The sequence below is a fragment of the Carcharhinus amblyrhynchos genome, chromosome 3, assembly GCF_965287045.1.
Source record: "Carcharhinus amblyrhynchos chromosome 3, sCarAmb.v2.hapA, whole genome shotgun sequence".
In the NCBI taxonomy this organism is placed as follows: Eukaryota; Metazoa; Chordata; class Chondrichthyes; order Carcharhiniformes; family Carcharhinidae; genus Carcharhinus; species Carcharhinus amblyrhynchos.
Window position 1 is genome coordinate 110,729,065 of NC_137326.1, and position 23,274 is coordinate 110,752,338.

The 23,274-nt window shown below is 41.6% G+C and overlaps 1 protein-coding gene across 4 annotated transcripts in view; it reads right to left on the reverse strand.

Moving 5' to 3' along the window:
- Positions 1–278: 278 nt before the first annotated feature.
- Positions 279–23,274, reverse strand: part of fam131ab (family with sequence similarity 131 member Ab) — a 51,837-nt gene continuing 28,841 nt past the window's right edge. For all 4 annotated transcript variants that reach the window (XM_080186466.1, XM_080186464.1, XM_080186465.1 and 1 more), the window contains 4 exons: positions 10,831–10,924; positions 9,807–9,989; positions 4,785–4,913; positions 279–3,022 (listed from right to left, as the gene is read on the reverse strand). In XM_080186466.1, coding sequence (XP_080042592.1) covers positions 2,523–3,022; positions 4,785–4,913; positions 9,807–9,989; positions 10,831–10,900 — 882 coding nt within the window. In that variant the 5' untranslated portion in view covers positions 10,901–10,924 and the 3' untranslated portion in view covers positions 279–2,522. The remainder of the gene's footprint in view (positions 3,023–4,784; positions 4,914–9,806; positions 9,990–10,830; positions 10,925–23,274) is intronic.

The window sequence follows — 23,274 nt, forward strand, 5'->3', positions numbered from 1 at the left end:
ATCTCAGAGATCAGCATTAACAAGTACGAGTCGAATTATTCCTGCAATTTTAATGAATTAGACTTTTTCACGAGACGAACTATTTCTCACTAAATCTTGCTCGTTTCAAATGCAGTGACAGCAATTGGACCATTGTCATTATTTATGCAAAGTAAGTTATAGTGATCTCGATTTTATGTTTAAAGAACGTTCACTTTTAATTGTACATAACTGGAAATTTCAGGAGCTTAACACCTATCAAAAGTTGAAAGAACCATGAAGAAAAGTCCACAAGCTGTTTGAAGCAAACAAAGAAACATTACTGATAGTTTATTTGGAGTTCTTGATTGTTGCTATAACAAAGAAAATGATAGACAAAAGAAGACACAAGTTATATCCACATACTACATTTACAATATTACAAAATAGATGAGTGCAAGTTAATTTCATAGGAACATTCACAGTGGCATCTTCCATTGAACTGGGAATTTTTAAAAACTTTTAGCGCTACAAAACTTTTGCACAATTTAAATGGCGAGATCTGCAACCTCTGCTAATGTCTATGTGGGAAATATTTTGGGAGTGCTTCACTCAGCGAGGTTTCTCAAAACCAAAGTTGTAGCAAAATAGTCCTGCCCCTTAATCAAAAGGAAAGACGGTCCACTTTCACCCAGTCTACAATCCTGTTAGCAAAAAAATGTGTAACAAAGCCTAGTAATTACTTAGTTGCAGACTCAAGTACATCCAAAACAACCAGGCAACATGATCAAACGCCTACAACCAAAGTGTGATGGATCTTGTAGCTTTTCCAATTAAAGGGCTTTTGATTTCCTGATTTGGTCTGTAACAATTGTTTCTCAGTTTGTACATGCTTTACAAGAAGAAAAATGCATTGTATCATTCCTGAAATGCTGTTGAAGTAGAATCAATCAGGCCACTCCAGTGGTTTGGGAATGACTAGGGGTTTGGGTGGTGGGTGGGGGGTGGGGGAGGGCGGAATGGCAGGCATTGAATATTTACCCTGCACAATTGGCCTCTTTTAGGTCAAACCAAATAAACAAAACTCAAGTTAAACCAGGACAAAGTAAAAAGGGGCAGCTTACCCTGCACAATTGGAGGCCACGTCAAGTCCGGGGACATTTTAGCAGGCATTCTAGGTAGATGGCGTTTCTTGGGAAAAGTAAGAACACTTTCAAACCATATCCGGCATCAAACTACAAATGAAAAGCCAGTTCCAGTCAAACAAGACTGTCATTTATGGCGGTACAGCAAAGTCATAGCTGAGGGCAATCTGAAGCAAATAAGCTGCTGATAGTAAAATAGCCACTGCCAAAAAACACTGCGTGGGAGGAATTATCCTTCCATTGCCAGTCCATTACCATGCCAAGAAAACAGCAACAACACAAAATAGGAAGCTGTAGGTCAGAGAATTGTCATCAACTAAAATCTTCCTCTCGTGTGAGTGCACGATCTGAAGCACCGTGCTAGAAAAATAACGAAAGCCCAGGGTACTGTGATTATGTACCTTTCTGAATAGAATTTGAAAGAAAAAGATTGCACCATGTATCGTTGTTATTAAATTGTCCAATAGGGTTGTCAAATTCAGACAGAACTTAATTTTGATTTTGTCGTGTTTTAAAAATTTCTCTTTCGAATATGCCTCTTCGGTCTGTATTTCAGGCACTCAGAAGTGCTTTTTATTTGAGTGGGAGGGCTCCTGTGTTGTTTGAAGTCAATGTTTGTTAAAACACTTGCAGTTTAAACTGTATGACAATAAGAGTCAGAAATACCACAGTATTCTTTGTTTGTAGACTATATCACACAGTGATAACAAAGAAATATCCTACAGCAACAGCACTGAAGCCCCGTGCAATCCAATTTACAGCAAAAACTTCACGCGATGCAGACACAAATACAAAAATATAAAATTTGAACCATAATGCACTTTTGCTTTACTGCATCAGTGGAAACTATTTTTTTTATCCAAAATTAGAGGATCCAACTGTGGGAATTTAAAAGATTTAGACACTTGCATGTTTTTTTCATCAGACCATTGAAAATTAATTATTTGTCAGACTATAATATGTTGAATGGTATAAAAGTAGTAGGTTAAAAGCAAATACCTCTTATGTGAAATATTTTTAAAAAGACATACGTTGTCTGTTTTTTAAGAACATTCCAGCAGCTGCTCCATCTTGTACGAAGATTATAATTTGGCCATTTTAGCACAAGACATAGCCATGCCATTGTGACTGGAGAATGCTTTCCAGCATGAAAAATAACGTAGCATGTAATTTTAAAGATCAGTACGAAAGATTCTCAAAGCTTGAGCTACATACCGTGCGAAGAACATTTCAGCAAACAGTTCCATTCAGCACTTCGTAGCATGCAATCCTGTGAAGTGCTACACCTTTGCATCAAACCTCAGGCAATTATCTGTGCAAAGGTTACTTTTCTAGTCTTTTACAAAATACAGACTGATTGTTTGGATGTCTCAAGACCAGTATCAAAGGGGAAAAATGCATGCCAGGGTCACAAAGGGTTCATTGATCTTCAGCGTCATCCTCTTCCAGAGATACTACACCTGAGGAAGCAACGTCTGATACTTTCCTACGTCCCTCATACTCGCCGTCCTCCTTCTTGGAGAGGGTTTTGTAATCTTGGCATGACAAGTCATCTTCTTCCGGAGTAAAACAAGATTCAGCGTAAGACACAGAGTAAGAGGAGTCTTCACATATAAGGTTCCTAAAGGCACATTCAGTGTTGCTGTTTGGCTGCAGCTGAGAGATCACATCCCCATGACCAGTCATGGCACTGATCTGACCAAAGAGTTTTGCAGCTAGTTCGGTGGGGGACCCTAGCTCCATTTTAAGCAAAGGGTGGTCTTCCAGACTGCACAGACTCGAACAAAGGGTCTCTGGCGAGACAGTTTGGGAGGAATCACTTTCCTGCTCACATGATGCCTGTCTCACTGTGAGTTTACACATATGACTATGCAACATGTCTCTCGAGTAATTCACTTGTGGGTACTGTCCTGCTGCATCTGAAACAGTAAGATAATTCCAGTTCAGAAATTCGGTGCTTCAGTTATACTCTTGTTCTAATAATATATTGATTACTGGCAATATTTTGTGAAATCAAAAGCAGACAGAGATCCATTGCATTCATGTACAGCATATAATAATATGCACCAATGATAAAGTCTGAGAAGGACACACAACACAAATTTGCAGAAGTTTCTAGAACAACCACACTCCAGAGATGTGTAGGTTAGGTTGATTGGTCATGCTAAACTGTCCCTGAGTGTCAGGGGGATTAGCGGGGTACATACGTAGGGTTATGGGGCTAGGGCTGGGGTGGGGCTGTTGTTGGTGCAAACTCGATGGGCCGAATGGCCTCCTTCTGCATGTAGGGACTCTGTGATTTTAAGAGTTGATGTATTATTGAATTGAATTTGTGTTCTTTTCTATCAAAGCTTTTCAGCCCAAAGAGTCTCTACAGGACAGAATATTTGGTGTCGCCCATTCCCGTTTAATTATTAGCGGATATAACAGATTTAATTAGATGTTTTTAGCTTCCCAAGCTTTCAATGGAGACAATCCATATGGAATGTATGGACTAAAAAACTGGTGAAGACCATGGCTGGGATTTTTCCATTCCCCCTTCTCAGCAGGTTTTCCAGCAATGGATCACCATTAGCCATTGGATTCCCTGGCACCATGGCCAGCAAGCAATGCAAAGTGCCACAGACATTGGCGGGACTGGAAGATACTGCAGCCAGCCAATGTTGAGCCACCTTGACCACTGCAAACACGTTGCGGGAAGCAAGATGCTGGAAAATCTCAGCCTATAACTAACAAGTAATTCGTTAACCTGTCTCAGCAACCAAAAAATAAGAGTACAAGAAATATGAGCAGGAGTAGCCTACACGGGCCATTGAGCCTCTGCCATTCCATATGCTCACGGATGATTTGGGGCTTTAACACCATTTTCCCACCCGCTTCCTGTTTACCTGAGAGATCAAACATTTGTCTATCCCTGCCTTAAATTTATCCACAGCCCTCCGAGGTAGAGAATTCCAAAGATTCACAGCCCTTGAAGTGAAATAATTTCTTCTCATTTCAGGCCTAAGTGATCGGCCCCTTTTCCTGAAACCACTCCCCATGTTCTAGATTCCTGAACCTGCGGAAGTCTGGCCTTAAAGCAATGAACGCTGATCCCAGGAGGGGGTGGGGGGAGGTAGCACATCCCATACTCAACCCATTTGGCAATTCAGTTCTGCTGGCACTGATGTTGTAACTGACTTCAGGCACCCAGGTTAATGTCAGAAAACCTGGTCAGGACCCTGCTCTGGATATAAGAAAACAAGACACAGTGCCAACCAGCCAGGTAAAACTTGCCCATAGGATAAGACAGGGGGAAATATTGGAGGACGTCTTCAAAAGTAATTTTGTGATGAAGTTACTAAATAATAGTAACAGTGAATGGTCCTTGACAAGTTTCAGGACTGCAATGATATGGTGAGAAAGTACCAGGAGAAACAGGCAAAACAAGAAAAGATTTGTCATAAAGGTACAGATGCCATTATTCACAAATCTCTTTTGAATGATAATAATGGTATCCTTGTTTCCATGCTTCTCCACCTGCATTCATGCTTAAATGGACAAGAAGCCCCCAGGAAACACAGAAGTACAAGCAATAGACTACTTCTGTAGCAGCGGCACCATGTTTTTGTATAGATGTATAATAGTGCTAAACACTACAATGATATCAAGACAAAAGTTTTTGGAAAGGGTCATCATTACCAGCTTGCAGTGTGCTGTCACTACTTGGTACAAAATCTTCATCGTAGGAATCATCATTGGAATCATCACCATCAACAGATGACCATGCTTTAAGCTTAGCCTCTGCAATTTCAAATTGTTCTGCCACACCTGAAATGCAAATTCTTTATTTGAAATCATTGTGTAAACAGAGATTAATAAGTCGATATAGAGCAACAACAGCTATGGCTGCACAAATTGTTCCTCAATATGCCTGTGGGGTTTTGGGAAAGATTCCTTATTCCAGTCCTACTCAGGTCCTCTCCCCCTCAACTCTTTTTTCAATGGCTATATTGGTACCACTTCCCACTCTTGCCTGGAACTGGAAAAATTCATCAATTTTGCTCTCAATTTCTCTCACCTTCACATGGCCAATGTCCAATAATTCCCTTCCTCAATTTCTCTGTCTCTGTTTCTGGGGTTAGGCTACTAAAATTCATTCTAAGACCAGCAACTCTCTCAGCTATCCCGGCTACACTTCCGCACACCCTGCCTCCCATGAGGACCCTATTCTACTCTCCCAATTTCTCCATTTCCAGCTTATCTGTTCTGATGATGTTACCTTTCTCACTAGTACTTCCAACATGACTTCACTTTTCCTTAACCAATAACTTACCTGCTCCCATTCCCGTTCCTCCGTTGTGGTTAACAGGGTCCCCCCTCAACCATGTCTGACCTATTTCCTGCATTTCTGCTCTCATGCTTTCTCCTTCCTCACAGAACCAAGATGGAGTTCTCCTGGTCTTCACTCTCCACGCTACCAGCCTCCACATTCAGAAGATCATCCTCTGCCATTTCTGCTACTGGCACTTAGTCCATTAATACGATCCTGACCTTCCAGCTGCTTGCCATTTAATTCACCACCTTGCTCTTGCACACACGTTTCTGTCCTTAGGCTGCTGCAATGTTCCAGTGAAGCTCAACACTAGCTTGAGGAACATCACCTCATTTTCTAATTAGCCTTCTGGACTCAACATTGAGATCAAGAACTTCAGAGCATGAGCTCTGCCCCCCTTTTAGATTCTTTATTGGCCAAGTGCCTGTCTGTATCTTGCTTTCATGTTTTTGGTTTCAGGCAGAGCTAATGTGTATTCTGTCGTATTCACCTATTCTGGATCAATGTTTAGTTTTGTTACTCGACTTGCCTTTTGTTCCACCACATCTTTGTTATGTAATCTCTCCCATCCTTCATTCCATCGCAGACCTTCCTATTGTTCCACCTCCCCCCTCTTCCCTTTCAGCGCAATAAAACCCATCACATTTCCACATCTGTTCCAAAGAAAGGTCATTTGACTCGAAATGTTAACTTTCTTTCTCTTTCCACAGATGCTGCCAGACATAGGTTAGGCTTTTGTAGCACTTTCTATTTCTATATTAGAGCAAAAATATTTGTGCGTGCTACCTAATCAGAGAGTCTAAACCTGCAAAACTATACAATATTCATCACTAAACTCCAACTCATTCCTCAATATATCCTGGACATAGAGGAGACCAATTGAAATAGATAGTATCTCAATGGTAATGTGACGTCAGAAACTTGCTGTAACCTGGAGTTACTAAGACTTAGCTCACCAACTGAAACTTTGCATTAATTGCTACAGATGGAAATAGCATCACAGTTGTGTCAAAAGGCAAGTATCTCCACTCAATTATATCCATTTATGTGATACAATCAAGTACATTTTTATTTGTAGAATATTGAAGTGAATTTGACATTGAGGTTATATCTGCAAATTCCAGGAGTACATTATTTTTGTTTTTAGTTTAGTAGAACCTTAGTTAGGCCGCACTTGGAAATGTAGTGTTCAATTCTGGTTACCACACTACCAAAAGGATGTGGAGACTTTGGAGGGGGTACAAAGAAGATTTATCAGGACGTTTCCTTGTATGGAGGGCATTAGCTATGAGGAGAAGTTGGAAAAATCTGGTTTGTTCTTATTGGAACAATGGAGGTTGTGAGGAGACCTGATAGAAGTCTACAAGATTATGAGGGGTGTGGACAGAGTGGATAGCTGGAAGCTTTTTCCCAGGGTGGAAGAGTCAATTACTAGGGGGAACAGCTTTAAGATGCGAGGGGCAAAGTTTAAAGGACATGTACGAGGCAGATTTTTTACACAGAGTAGCGGGTGCCTGGAACTTGTTGCCGGGGGAGGTAGTAGAAGCAGATACAGTAGTGACTTTTAAGGAGCGTCTTGACAAGTACATGAATAGGATGGGAATAGAGGGATAAGGTCTCTGGAAGGGTAGGGGGTTTTAGTTAAGTCGGGCAGCATGGTCAGTGCAGGCTTGGAGGGCCGAAGGGCCTGTTCCTGGGCTGCAATTTTCTTTGTTCTTTTTTGAGTTTGTTGGAAGCTGGGTCAGTTTTTAAAGTTATTTGTCTACTCTTGGGTTTAATAAGTTGGCCTGTATGTGAAAAGTTCTATTGTATCACTCATTTGCCATAGTTTAAGACCTATACTCTGTGATTTTAAAATTTAGTCATTACAGCATATTATTATTTTGAATAGTGGGCCCAACATTTGTCTAAATGGATGGTTTGGAATACCAAGCAGACTTGTTCCTCATCAAATCTATATCAGAATTTGTGAGCTGCTGTAATTACTTTCCAACGTAACTGAAACATACACATCACCAATTTCCTGAATGGTGAAAACGTAGCATAAATATGATTGGCAGTGAGGATATCACCCATGGCACCAAGCACTAGAACAGAAAGTGGTACTAAATCTGGCAAATTTAATCCTCAGTATGTAAAGCACTGCAACTCTGCATTTGTTCTGAATTATTTGAATGCATTTATATTGCTGAAGGTATTACGTACATGATATTCAGTCACTGTAAGGAAAAAATAATTCCTCAGCACAGTCCCTCACCTTCGCTGTTTAATAATGATTTAACACAAGTCTTTCCTATAAACTTGATTTCTGAATTGACAGCACCACGTTGAGTTACTAAGAAAAATTAATGTTAACTTGTAGACTGCCTTTAAGTAACCCTTTAACCAAGCCAGCATACTTACTGCATAGCAAGGACCAGAATTCTCTGCAGGAGAGTTATAGGATTCAAAACATTAATTTTGTTTCTCTCTCCTCAGATGCTGCCAGACTTGCTGAGTTTTCCATCATTTTCTGTTTTATTTTCTTTGAGTAATGGAATTCTATCCGTTTTTGATGGCACAATAAAACAAGTGGCAGCACGTTACATCGCACAAAAAGTAGTTTATTCTGAAATGGAATACGCTGGTTCGATAGTTGCCCTTAGGGTGGTAATCATTTCGGACTCAAGGATTTTAAAAATTTGTTTCATATATTTTGCCTTAGCAGTGTAAAATTCAGAATGAGATTCTGTGCCCTGAAACTGTTTCTGAATGCTGGAAAAAAACATTTGTACAGTTTTTCTTCCCTCATAAAAGTTCTGATATCTGCTGGAATTTGGTTCCAAAGATAACCCCAGAAACTCTCACTGACCGAAATAATTTTTACATTAGATAGAGTCATCAAGCTTCACAAACAATTCAGCCAACACACCTAAGCCTGAATAAACTCAACAAGTCTGGCAGCATTTATGGGTACAGAAAAACAATTCCATTTGACCCTTCTACGAGGAATAGAAATGTGATGAATTATATAGCTGGGGGGGGGGTGCAGGATGGAAAGTCAATGATAGATCAGAGTTATTGACAAAGATAACATGGACATGAGAACCCTTCATCCCCTTCCCATGGTGCCTACCCATTCAAACGCAGAAGGTGCAATACCTGCCCCTTTACCTCCTAACCTCTTCACTGTTCAACAGCCCAAATACAGCTTTCAGATTAAGCAGCATTTCACTTGCACCTCCTTCAATTTGGTGTACTGTATTCGAGGCCAAAAACCCTACTGAAATGTAGCTCCACCAGGGAGGAAGTGGCCGCTACCGTTACGACACTTACCTGAGGCCAAGGATCACCCTGAATCCTGGGCTAGTGTGGAGTGATGGCAGTGTGTGGAGGGTGTCACAGGGTAGGGCTCAGCAGTAAGGTCAAGGGGATAACAATTAGCAGGCCCCCCTTCCTGATGTAATTCCTAGAACAATCCTGGAAAATCTGGGACTGTTGGTCACGCTACCCACAGAAACAATTTTCACTGCAGCAAAAAAGTCTCAGACGAGATCCAGCAGAGGGTTACCTGCACCTCCATAACTGATACCGTTGTGTCTAGTAAAACATTTACACTCTTTTCCAATCTAGTTATTCTCCCTGGTATGGCCCCAAGCCTCAAATCTGAAGAGTGCATAATTGGTTTAACCACACATCACTATGGCTTGAAAATATTAAAGAATTTTGCACTTCAAACTCCTGCAGTAAAACCATCTAATACACCAGGATTAGCCAGGAGGACAAAGGCATTTTTGAGGATTGTTTCATCACATGTTCGTACCAACTTTCCAAATGAAAGTGAGACTTGGGTTGAGCAGCACAGGTGCAGAAACTATGGTTACTTCCCAGCAGCACCCAAATCTACACTGACAATTCAGTGCCATACTGAGGAATTACTGCATTGTTAAAAGGTCTGCTTTTGGATTGAATGTTAAATTGAGATCCCACCTGGCTGTTCAAGTCATTTCAGAAAGGATCTGCAGGCGTCTTCAGAAAGACGGATAAGTTTAATAGGACAATTAATTAAAGAGCATTAACTGCACTTAAAAAGTACATGTCTACAGTGACATTAAAATAACTGAACCAATTCTAATAATCCAACAAATTTATCCTACCACTTCCCGCTATTTTAAGATCCTCACACCAGACATGTCACTTTGTCTCCCTATTTATCTTTCCACCTGTACTTTGGAACCAGTACTTGGCACAGGCTGGCAGCAAAATTGTCATTCACAATACTCATCAAACACATGACATTCTCAGCTATATGTCGCTTTTACCACAAAGCATCAAGCTGATTTTGTGTGAGTCTGGCAGCCCATTAAATGATCCGTATATTTCACAGCCGGGCTTAGAAGTTAAGTTACCTGCTGCAAATCTCGCCTCCTGTTCTCCTTCACTTAAGTCTGAGTAAGAATTGAAATCAATCTCGAGAGTCATTGGGGACTCCATAGGCTTACACCAGCCTTTCCACTCTATGAGGTGAGCAACTCGACCCTGAGCCATGGCTGTGGGTTTAGTGACGTGGTCTTTTACAACCTGTGAGAAACCTGAAGAAAAAAGGCAATTGTTTTGAGAAGAAGTGACATGTGGAAAGCAGGATTCTTTTGAATAGGTCAACAAACAAAACAATGGGTGGAATTTTCCCAGAATTTGTCAGTGTCAGATTCTGACTGAAAACCAGTATGTATCTCTCCAGATGCACAGCCAAGTTTTCTGACAGATTTTGAGTCACTCTGACAAAAAAAAGTCCGAGGATGTGCATTACGCCGTCAATCTGGCAGGTCAGGGCCTGATAGGGCCGGCAAGGCTCACTTTAATTTGCCCATGCTGAAGTGTCATCTAAAAATACATTGCTGTATTTTTTAAAATTTCTATTCTATCCATTTTATTTCTATTCTATTCATTTCCAAGGCAACGTCACAGTTGGTAATTCACCTGAATGTTATAGTAATTTATTGGTGGATTTATGTCCAATTATCTCATGGTTAAGCAGTGCAAACACATCTACTCGGAGAGTCTGGTAGAATATCAGGTATCTCTATTAGGCCAAATTTCAGAAAGATCTGTCCAGATTTCCCGAAGATGCAGTATTGGATATGGATTCAATTCTGTGAGACTCCAGTGGATTAGTTGGATCGAGGAGGTGGGCTGAAAGAAGATGCATTCAAATTTTCTGATTTTTTTTCCAACATAAGTGTTTGTTCCCATGCTGTGTAGCCACACCAACTTTCTCAGCACTATTATAATTACTCAGAACATTTTGCACACAATCATTTGTGCATACAGTACATCTCATAAAGGTATGTGTTTGATTGTTCAGGCTTTACAGAATTCAATTTTTAGATCATATAATTCCAAAGATTGGGATTATTACTAATGCACACAAACCATGCAAAGATGATCTTGCAAGTGCAGCAATCTCCTGGATCGTAAGTGCGCGTCTTGATTTTGGTAACATTTCAATAGTGTCTTCAACATTTACCTGTAAAAAAAATGAGCCATCTTTGAGTACTCAGACATAGGAATCTTCTTTCTGAATACTACTGCCTATATTTGATAAAATCATATAAACCCTACAGTGCAAAAGGAGGCCATTCAGCCCATTGAGTCTGCAACAACAAGAATCTCACTTCAGCCTTACTTCCGTAACCCTACACATTTACCCCGCTAATCCCTCTAACCTACACATCCCAGGACACTAACGGGCAATTTAGCATGGCCAATGCACCTAACCCACACATCTTTAGGCTGTGGGAGGAAACCGGAGCACCTGGAGGAAACCACGCAGACATGGGGAGAATGTACAAACTCCACACAGACAGTGACCCAAGCCGGGAATTGAACTCAGGTCCCTGAAGCTGTTACCTCTTTGAAAAACTCCAGCAAAACAGTTAAATACAATTTCCCTTTAAGAAAGCCGTACTAGCTTTCCTTAATTAACTCATATTTGCCCAAGTAACTACTAATTCTGTCCTGAATTATAGCTTCTAGAAGTTTTCCCACCACCAAAGTTAAACTGACTCGTCTGTAGTTGCTGGACTTATCAAGAATCTATGAATTCTATGGAAGAAGAAAAGTGAACACAATCAAAATAATGATGACATGCTTTCAAGATGGGAAAGGAGAGATGTCATATTGATAACCAAATGTGTTTGACTACTTGGATTGTATTGTATCACATATGAAGATGTGATGAAGTGATGAAGATCAACCAAGGTCAGATGGTACATTGTTAGAAGTTAGCCAACACGGTGGAATAAATTATGTGACCCCATAGCTAAGTCCGTGACTTTGTGGTGTCCTTTCAGCCAAAGATGTGACATCACTCATCCAGAGCACACCAGTCTTCCCATTGTTCTGACCAACGCCACCATTACTCTCCTGTATATAGGGGTAGGCATGCATAATATCAGCCCATCCCACAGTATAGTATTTGAGTACTTGACTCCCCACCAAAAAATCCATTCCATTCACTTACCTCCCATGTCTGAGTTCTAACCTATTTATGTCAGATGTCCTACATACTGTATGAATAAGTGAAAGATCTGGAAATTCCTATACCATTTGATGACCCAAGATAATACATAACAACCTTAGATCATAAGTGAGCAAAGATGGTCAGTCTTATTTTGAAATATGTGATCTTATTAAATCTGTTCTGTAAACTTTACTAATAGTTGTTAAAAGCCACTGCTCGGTGTCCTAGAAAGGCAGTAGCATTGTTCTAACAATAGATGTTACAAAAGGTAACAGTAGTTTACCATACAAGGGCAGGAGAATTATGAACAGGAGGAGGCCATTCAGCCCCTCAGACCTGTACCATCATTTAATCAGGTCGTGGTTGATCAGATTGTGGCCTCAACCCCACTTTCCCACCTATACCCCATAACTGTTGATGCATTTGCCAATCAAAAATCTGTCAAACTCAACCTTAGGCCTGTTCAATGATTCAGCCTCCTCTGCTCACTGGGGAAGAGAATTCCAAACACCATCGACATTCAGAAGAAATTTCTCCTTATGTCTGTTGGAAATGGGAGACTCTTTATGTTTAAACCATTCCCCCTAGTTCCTGTTCCCCCACAGTTGGAAACATCCTCTCAGCATCTAACCTGTGAAGCCCCCAGAATCGCATCTGCTTAAATAAGGTCATCTCTCATTCTTCGAAACACCAATGAGTATAGGTCCAACCTGCTCAACCTTTTCACACACGATAAACTCCTCATCTCAGGAATCAGCCAAATGAACCTTCTCTGAACTACTTCCAGTGCAAGTTTATCCTTCCTTGTGTCAGGTGACCAAAACTGTACACAGTACTCCAGGTATTGTCTCACCAATCCGCTGTATAGTTGTAGCAAGGCTTTCCTATGTTTATGTTCCACCCCCATTGCAATAAAGGCCAACATCCCAGTTTCTAATTACATGCTGTATCTGCATGCTAATTTTTTGTGATTCACTTACAGGGACACCCGGGCCCTTCAGTACTGTAGCATTCCATAATAAGAACATAAGAACATAAGAAATAGGAGCAGGAGTAGGCCATCTAGCCCTTCGAGCCTGCCCCGCCATTCAATAAGATCATGGCTGATCTGTCGTGGCTCAGTTCCACATTCCCGCCCTCTCCCCATAACCCTTAATCCCCTTGCTTATCAAAAACCCATCAACCCGCGTCTTAAAAATATTTAGCGAGGCAGCCTCCATCACCTCAACGGGCAGAGAATTCCAGAGATTCACCACCCTTTGAGTGAAGAAGTTCCTCCTCAACTCTGTTCTAAACCGCCCCCCCTTTATCTTGAGGCTGTGCCCCCTAGTCCTACTGTCCTTTCTGAGCGGGAAGAGTCTCTCCACCTCTATCCTATCCATCCCATTCATCATCTTATATGTCTCAATGAGATCTCCCCTCATTCTTCTAAACTCTAACGAGTACAAGCCTAGTTTATTCAGCCTCTCCTCATAGCTCAACCCCCTCAACTCCGGTATCAGCCTAGTAAACCTCCTCTGCACTCCCTCCAAGGCCAAAATATCCTTGCGTAAGTGCGGCGACCAAAACTGCACACAGTACTCCAGCTGCGGCCTCACCAATGCCCTATACAGCTGCAGCAAGACCTCCCTACTTTTATATTCAATCCCCCTCGCTATGAAGGCCAGCATCCCATTAGCCTTCCTGACCACCTGCTGCACCTGCAGGCTGGGTTTTTGCGACTCATGCACAAGGACCCCGAGGTCCCTCTGCACTGTCGCCTGCTGCAGTTTTTCGCCACGTAAGTAATAGTCCTTCCTACCATTATTCCTACCAAAGTGGACCACCTCACACTTGCCAACATTAAATTCCATTTGCCAGTTCCTGGCCCATTCGCCCAGCCTATCTAGATCCTTCTGCAGACTCTCCACACCCTCTGCGCAATTTGCCGTTCCACCAATCTTGGTGTCATCAGCAAATTTCGACACCATACACTCGGTTCCCTCCTCCAGATCATCTATATAAATGGTAAATAGCTGAGGCCCCAGCACCAACTCCTGGGGCACTCCGCTAGTCACCAACCGCCAATCCGAATAGCACCCATTAACCCCCACTCTCTGCCTCCTATTTGACAACCAATCCTCTATCCAGGCTAACACCCTACCCCCCAACTCCGTGCCTCCTTACCTTCTGCAATAACCTCTTGTGAGGTACCTTGTACCTTCTGAAAATCAAGAAAGACCACATCCACTGGCTCTCCTCTATCCACCGCCCTAGACACATCCTCATAGAACTCCAATACTTTCAATTTAAATAATATTTGACTTCGCTATTCTTCCTGCCAAGGTGGACAGCCCACATTATACTTCATCTGCCAGATTTTTACCCATTCAATTAACTGATATATATTCTGTTGCAGATTCTTTGTCACGTGCTTTCTGACCTCTCTTCTTATCATCAACAAACCTGACTACAATACAGTCAGATTCCTTATCCAAGCCAATCACATAGACCGTACATAGTTGAACCCCTGAACTCCCTGTGGAGCTCTGCTAGTTACAGTTTGCCATCCTGAAAATGACCAATTTATCCTGACTCTGATAGTTAGCCAGTCCTCTATCCATGCTAATTTATCAGTCCCAAACCATAACTCCTTTGTAATAACTTTTTATGGGACACCTTACTGAATGCCTTTTGGAAATCCAAGTACAGTACATTGATCTGCCCTGCTTACTATATCCTCAAAAAACTCAAGCACAATTTTACTCAATGAAGTCCAGCCTTATAAATGTCTTCTATATATTTACCACGATTGATTCACAGTCTAATCCCACTGTTTTATATTTGTGAAAGCTTTATGAATGTACTAACCCTCCTTCCCTGCTGACATGTATGGAACTCATGTGAAGGCAGGAGATAACTTGGCCAATGTATCCACGTCAAATGTGTAGCCTGTCCAATCCCACACATGAACATTAGTCACCTAACAAAGTACCAGTGGTGGACTACCCTTTAACATACAACACCTTTAGAGGAGGAAAAGAAAACTGTGCCACTGGGCAGCATGGTGACACAGTAGTTAGAACTGCTGCCTCACTGCCCCAGGCACCCGGATTCAACTGCCGACTTGGGTCATGGTCTGTGCAGAGTCTGCACATTCTCCTCATGTCTGCATGGGTTTCCTCCAGGTGCTCCAGTTTCCTTCCGCAGTCTGACAGATATGCTGGTTAGGTGCATTGGCCATGCTAAATTCTCCCTCAGTGTACCTGAACAGGTGCTGGAGTGTGGTGACTAGGGGATTTTCACAATAACTTCATTGTTAATATTAGCCTACTTGTGACACTAATAAATAAACTGGTAAATAAAAGAAAAAGGATCCTTAAGAGAATCAAGTAGATTCAGTTGACATATTAAAATTCTGATTTTATCCTTCTTGGTGCAATAGGGAGACAAACTGAATGAAATCATTTTGCTTTTGATCATACTGCCACCCTTTTGGACTGATATCATCTTAATGCTTTATATCTGATCAGTTAATTGGGATGGGTACAATTTCACACGAGAGATAAATCAAAAGAAAATGCTGGTTTTACTGAATCAATGAACGTACTGTTAATAGTCTCATTAAAGTGTTTTTTTTGTCAATTTAGGAATTTTGTCAAATGGGTTACAACCCTAATGATGTTCTTGTGTTCACTGAACAAGCTAAATAACTTGCATGTGAGAAGTTCAAGCTCCACCTTTCTGCTCAGCTACATTTTGAAAGTGACTAATGCAAAGAGAAGTGAGGGTGAAGGTAGCGGAAGGGCTTGCCATAATTTTCCAATCTTCCCTAGAAATTGAGAGGGTGGGGGGAGACGCCAGTGAATTGGGGAGTCATGGAGTCATAGAGGTTTGCAGCATGGAATCAGGCCCTTCAGCCCAACTTCTCCATGCCGCCTTTTGTTTTGATCACTAAGCTAGTCCCAATTGCCCGCATTTGGCCCATATCCCTCTATCCCCGTCTTATCAATGTAACTGTCAAAATGCTTTTTAGAAGACAAAATTGTACCTGCCTCTACTACTACTTCTGGCAGCTCGTTCCAGCCACTCACCACTCTCTGTGAGAAAATTGCCCCTCTGCGCCTTTTGTATCTCTCCCCTCTCACCTTAAATCTATGCCCTTAGTTTTAGACTTCCCTGCTGATGGAAAAAGATATTGACTATCTACCTTATTTGTGCCCCTCATTATTTTATAGACTTCTATAAAATCACCCTTTAGTCTCCCACGTTCCAGAGAAAAAAGTCCCAGCCAATAAAAGCTCTCCTAATAACTCAAGCCATCAAGCATCTGAGTAAATCTTTTCTGTACTCTTTCTAGTTTAATAATATCCTTTCTATAATAGGGTGACCAGAAATGTACACAGTATTCCAAATGAGGCCTTACCAATGTCTTGTACAACTTCAACAAGACATTCCATCTCCTGTATTCAATATTCTGACTAATGAAACCAAACATGCCGAATGCCGTCTTCACCACTCTGTTCATCTGTGACTCCACTTTCAAGGAGCTAGGAACCTGTACCCCTAGATCTCTTTGTTCTGTAACTCTTCCCATGCTCTATCATTAACTGAGTAAGTCCTGCCCTGATTTGATCTACCAAATTGCATCACCTCGCATTTATCTAAATTAAACTCCACCTGCCATTCATCTACCCACTGGGCCAACTGATCAGGATCCCATTACAATCCTAGATAATTATCTTCACTGTCCACTATGACACCAATCTTGGTATCACCTGCAAAATTACTAACAATGCCTCCTATATTCTCATCCAAGTCATTAATACAAATGAAAAATAACAGTGGACCCAGCACCGATCTTCGAGGCACACCATTGGTCACAGATCTTCGGTTTGAAAAACAATTGACAATTGTCACACTCATATTCAAGAAAGGGTATAAGGTACATTCTACCAACTGCAGGCCATTTAGTTTATCATCAGGAGAGGGTAATGTTTTAGAAATAATGATCGGGGAAAAAAATCAACAGGCACTTAGAGACGTTTAAATTAATTATGGAGAGTTGGCACTGATTTATAAAAGTCAGATCGTGTTTGACTAATCTAATTTAATTTTTTGAAGTAACAGAGATGGTCGCTGCGTTGCTGAAGGCATTGGGGTGGTTGATGTCTGCATGGATTTTAAGAACGTGTTTGATGAGATACGAAAAGGTTAACAAAATTAAGGCTCATCAAATAGGAGGGTCAGTGTCCAATTGGATAAAAATAAACAGCTTAAGGACAGAAAACCGTGATTCAAGACAAATGGTTATTTTTCATACTGGAGAACAGTGAACAGTGGCGTTTCAGTGCTAAAACCACTGCGCTTTTTGTTATGTGTAAGTGATTTGAATCTTGGAATATAGTAAAATTTCAAAATTTGCTGATAATATCAAACTTGGAGGAGTGACAAAACTGAGGATGATGCAACAGGACGCGACTGAGCCAGCAGAATGGGCAGACAAGTGGCAGATGGAATTTAATACAGAGAATTGTGATGTGATACATTTTGACAGAAAGAATAGAGAGAAGCAATATTGACTAACTGCGTCACACTGGGCAGGAACAGAGGGACCTGGGGGTGCATTTACTTCAATCTTTGAACGCAGAACATATCGAGAGAGAGGATAGCAAATCACATTATGGATCTTGGGTTTCATAATTAGAGGCATTGAGTACAAAAGCAGGGATGTTTTCTGAATCTTCATAAAGCTCCAGTTAAGCCCAACGAGTGTATTACATCCAGTTCTGGTCACCATACTTGTCTTTGAGAGGTTTCAGAGGGGATTTACCAGAATAGGTCAAGGGACGGAGCAATTTTAGTTACAACTGAGGTTGGAAAATCTGGGTTATTCTCTTGGGATAAGGGAGTTTCAGGGGAGCTTTGCTGGAGGTACACAAGATTATGGCAGGCAGGGGTATGGTAGACAAGGAAAAACTGCTCCCATCAGCCAATGGTACAAGGACTAGCAGACACAGATTGAAGATCTCAGCAGGAAATGCAGAGGGAAAATGTGGAAGAACATTTTCATGCAGCAAGTAGTAATGACCTGGAGCTTTCTGCTGGCAGGAGGAGTAGAAATGGAAAGAATCAATGATTTCAAATGGAAATTTGATGGGTATTTGAGGAAAAGTATTTGCAGGGCCACGGGGAATCGGCAGGGGAGTGGGTTTGACTCAATTACATAGACGCGATGGGCTGAACAGTCTCCTTCTGTGCCCTAAAGGATTCTAGGGGGTGAATTTTAGAGAAGTCAGTCAGTTGCTTGACGACTTTACAGAGGACTGCCCCACAGTGATACTATGCTGGGGGCAGTCTTAGCAAGTTGAAAGTAGGACTTGTGCCCCTCAGGCAGAGGAAGCCCTGCTCTCGAGAGCTGCCAGCCGACCCTACTGGCTGGCAGCTGAGTAGTCCCAGCAGTGCCAGAATGTGGTACTGTAGTGGCTGTAGCTGGGACGACAAGGGAATCCTGAGAAGATTATGGATACCTGACTTCAAGATACGTCTAGGGCTTTTGACCAAGGAGGGGATTGGGGACCTAGTGAGGGGTAAATGGGATCAGGCTCAAGGGTCCAGTGAGGGACCCATATACAACGTGACCAACTGAATCTTGGTTGATTATCTGTAGGCTCAAGGATGATATTATGGTTAAGACAGCTTCTGCTATTCACGCTCCCCTAGGCAGACTGGCAAGGAAATGTCAAATGAATCAGGAAGAGTTAATCATATTGGGAGTCTCCAAAAAAGTGGCACTGTTGGTGGATAGAAGAAATCTAATTTTGTCATGCAGTCAATTCACCATTATTGCTAATACAATGAAGTTGATCAATGAAGTTGGAGGAGCAATGTTGTAGAGGTCTGTTATCCATGGTAATGAGTTCCACATTCTCACCACCATGTGGGCAATGAAACTTGCCCTACGAGCATATAAATTGGGAGCAGGAGTAAGCCATTCAGCCCTTTGATCCTGCTCTGCCATTCAATAAGATTACGGCTGATCTGATAGTTGCCTTAATGCCACTTTTCTGTCTCCCCCGATACCCAATGACTCTATGTTAGTCAAGAATCTATTTATCTCTGCTTTAAAAGTAGTTAATGTCCTGCGTATACTGCTTTCTGGAGAAGAGAGTTCTACAGAGTCATGTACCTTTAGAGAGATAAAACTTCTCATCACCGACTTAATGGAAGACCCCTTATTTTTAAACCGTATCCCCTAGTTCTGGTATCTCACCAGGGGAAATGTTCTCTCAGCATTCACTCTGTCCAATCCCCTTAGGATCTTATATGTTTCAATAAGATCACCCCTCAATCTTCTAAACTCCAATGGATACAGGCCCAACCTGCCCAACCTGTCCTCATAAGATAACTCCCTCATTCCAGGAACCAATCAGCTGAATTACGTATAAATTGCTTCCAATGCAATTCTGTCCTTTCTTAAGTAAGGATATCAAAACTGTAACAGTGCTCTAGATCTGATCTCATCAATACCCCAAATAACTGCAGCAAAACATCCCTACTTTTAGATTCCATTCCCCTGCAATATTCTTCTTGCAATTTAAACATTTTTCTATTTTCCTTCCTAATCATTTGATACACCTGCATACTAACTTCTTGTAATTTGTGGAAAAAGACATCCAGATCCCTCTGTACCTCAGATTCTGAAATTTCTCTCATTTAGATAATATGCTGTTTTTCTATTCTTCCTGCCAAAGTGGACAAGTTCACATTTTCTCACATTATACTCCATTTGCCAATGTTTGCCCATTCATATCACCTATATATTCCTTTGGAGAATCCTTATGTTCTCTTCACAATTTACTTTCATACCTATCGTGTTACTAGCAAATTTAGCAACTATGCATTCGGTCCCTTTATCCAAGTCATTGATGTAGATTGTAAACATTTGAGGCCCCAGCATTGATCCCTGAGGCACTCCACGTGTTACATCTTACCAATCAGAAAATGATACATTTATGCCAACTCTGTTTCCTGGTAGCTAACCAATTCTCTAACCTGAATTCTCTTTGGATTTAATGGTGATTACCCTATATTTATGACCCTTGGTTTTGGACATTCCCACAAGCAGAAACATCTTTGTTTGGTTTTCCGTTCATTCCCTCTTGCCCAGCATATCCCACATTCCAAGCTGGGTCAAACAGGGACAAAATCAGGACCCACTTCTCCACACAAAGGCTGATAGAAATTGAAAACTCTCTCCCTCCTTTCTTCAATATTACTTAATACCCTTACTCAACAAGGATTAACGATCTCAGTGTTGAAATCTACAGTGCATTTTGGTGAGAGGATTCCAGTTTTCCAATGCTCATTGTTAGGACTGCTCCTGAAGTGCTGTTTAAGACAAAGTCCTCATTTTGATTCACTCCACCCCACTTTCTTTGAATCTACCCTACTGAATTATTTTAACATTTCAAACACTTCGATCAGCTCAGCTCTTAATCTTCTAACACAAGCCTCATTTATGCAACTTGTCCTCAATTTAATCCTTTCAGTCCTGAATCTGTTTTACCATCCCTCCCCCAGTCCTCCCATCCAAGTCCACTGCATCCTTACTGAGATACAGTGCCCAAAACTGTACCCAGTACAGTACTCCAGACATGGTCTGACCAAGGCTCTATGGAACTGAATCACAGTGCAGCATGTCTGACACAAGACTCGTAGTTGTGGACCATTGTATATCCACCAGTGTACTGTGTAATTAAGTCCAAAAGAGAGTGCATTATTCCAAACAACAGAGACATTTGGTTTGGAATATGCAACAATCTTGGAGTTATTTTGGGTTTGCAATTTTTGTGGGTTGATGACTGAGACCGACATTTGGGAAACAAGGTAAGCATTGGGTTTAAGAAAGGTATTGGGTGCGATTTTACCAGTCATTCATGCCTCTACTGCCACTGCAAGTGAGGATGGAGAATTTGGATCTGTCAAATCTCTGTCCACTGCAGCCAGACCAGAAAATCCTGCAGTGTGAACGGCCGGAAGATTCTGTCCATTGACTTGGTGTCACCATGAATTGGTGCAGCCGTGCATGTATACTGTGAAACACTGGAGCAGAAATTCAACTAAACAGGTGGCCCAAAATAGCAGCACGCTTGATATGTTTGCAGAAGGTCAATTTGCCTGACATCATCTGCTGCTGGGTCAAGGCAACCAGCCAACCTTGAGGTTTTTCTGAAAGCCATTTTAAATGGAGGTGGTTAGGGTGGGTGCTTCACACATGCTGCAGCCATGTTGGAAACCAGTTTGACCTGGACTCACTTCAGTATTGGTCAATGAAGATATACATGAGAGGAACTGTCATTAAAGAACCTTAGTTGAAGATTCAGGAGGGAGATTGGTCAGTGGCTCACCACTAGCTATGTTTCCTTGCTTGGCTTAACTCCGCAAACTGCTAGAATTCAGCCTTCTTGGATGACTGGAGTGCAGGAAAATGAGATCTAATTACAAACTTTCAGGCCAAGGTTCGACAAATGTTGTTATAACTGGCTGCAGTATCAGACTTTTCATCACGCAGCATGCTTCTTATCAGCAGCAACACAGCCAAATGTTTAATCAAAAGACTGGAAAAGAACATCGGAAAAGAAGTGAACTGTGACGCCCTCTAATCAATTCAGTGATCCAAAAGCAATCACTGAAAAATAAGTTGCCAGTGTTAAGCATTCATATCAAAATTCTGAAAATTGTCAATAATCATTAAAGTTAATCATTTCTGAATGTACCAATTCAGAAAAGGGTTAGAATTTATTTTTCATATACACATAATGATTCACTTTCACCAAAATGAGAAAGAGCTACAATCCTTACAACCATGCTGCACCTCTTTTTGGTCACACATCTTGGAAATGGTGATTTTTCTCAGTCTTCCTTATCAGTTACTTATGGCAAGTCCCTTGCCTACTTTGGCCTGCTCAATTAATGTAGTTCAGAAAAGACCCGTGGCTGTATTTAAAAGGAGCTTCTTTTTGTTGCCAAATGTAGGAGAGATCATGAGCTGAAAATCCTTTGCTTCTCCTATGGGCTGATGAAGTGAACAGCAAGTGAAGCAACTGTAGCTGGCAGACAAAAGAGGATCTTTCCAATACCGCTCACAGTCCTCAGTGTCTTATTCAAGTGCACACCAAGGAGAGAGTGTGTAAAGTAAATGTTGGTGCCTGAGGGACAGGAAAATTTATCATGGGGAATGAGGAAATTGCAGAGATATTGCACAAATCAAAAATTACATATCAGATATAAAGAGTAATGAAGGGCTAAAAAGAGTGAGGAGTGTAAAATAGTTCACAGCAACAGAGGAAAAAGTATTAGGAGAAACCAAAGGGCCTGAAAACCAAACCTCAAAACATGGATTAGGGTTCTCAAAGAGGGAGCACCACTACTCTCCGCACTGGTCACATCCTGAAAGACATTGCTGCCAGACTGGGCTGAGGCAAGAGGTGAGCAAACTAACAAGAGGAATACCCTGCTTGGCCTTTTCCTCACAATCTATCTGTCACAGGTAGATCCGTCCATGGCAGCATTCATAGAGTGAGCATCAAACACAGTCCTTGTGGAGACAAAACCCTGATTGAGGACAGCCTCCATTATGTTGTGTGACACTACCACAATGTTTAGGTTAGGGATAGGTTTAGAACAGATCCAGCGACTCAAAGCTGAGCAAGCATGAGGCATTGTGGGTCATCAGCAGCAGCAAAATTGTATTCAAGCACAATCTGTAACCTCATGGCCCGGTACAGCCCCACTCTACCACCGCCACCAACCCAAAGGTTTAACCTTGGTTCAATAAGTGTTCAGGAGGAGTAGCTGGGAGCAGCACCATGCATACCTAAAAATGAGGTGTCAACTTGGGAAAGCTACAACACAGAACTAAGTGCACAACAAACAGTGGAAGCAGATGCAATAGACAGAGCTTAGTGGTCCCACAAACAAAGGATCACATCCAAGCTCTGCAATCCTGCCACATCTAACATGAATGATAATAAACAATTTAACATCTAACTGAAGGAGGAGGCTCCATGAACTATATCAGAGTACAGAAAGACAAGGCTGAAGGATTTGCAATCATCTTGAGCCAGAAATGCCAAGTGGATGATTCATCTCAGCTTCCTACAGAGGTACCTAGCATCACAGATGCCAGACTTGAGCCAATTCGATTCACTCTACTCGATAACATCTGAAAGTACTGGATACTGCAAAGGCTATGGACCCTGACAATATTCTGGAAGTAGTATTAACACTTAAGCTGCAGAATTAGCCTTGCCCCTAGCCAAACTGTTGCAGTACAACAACACTGGTACCCTTCTGACCATGTGGAAAATTGT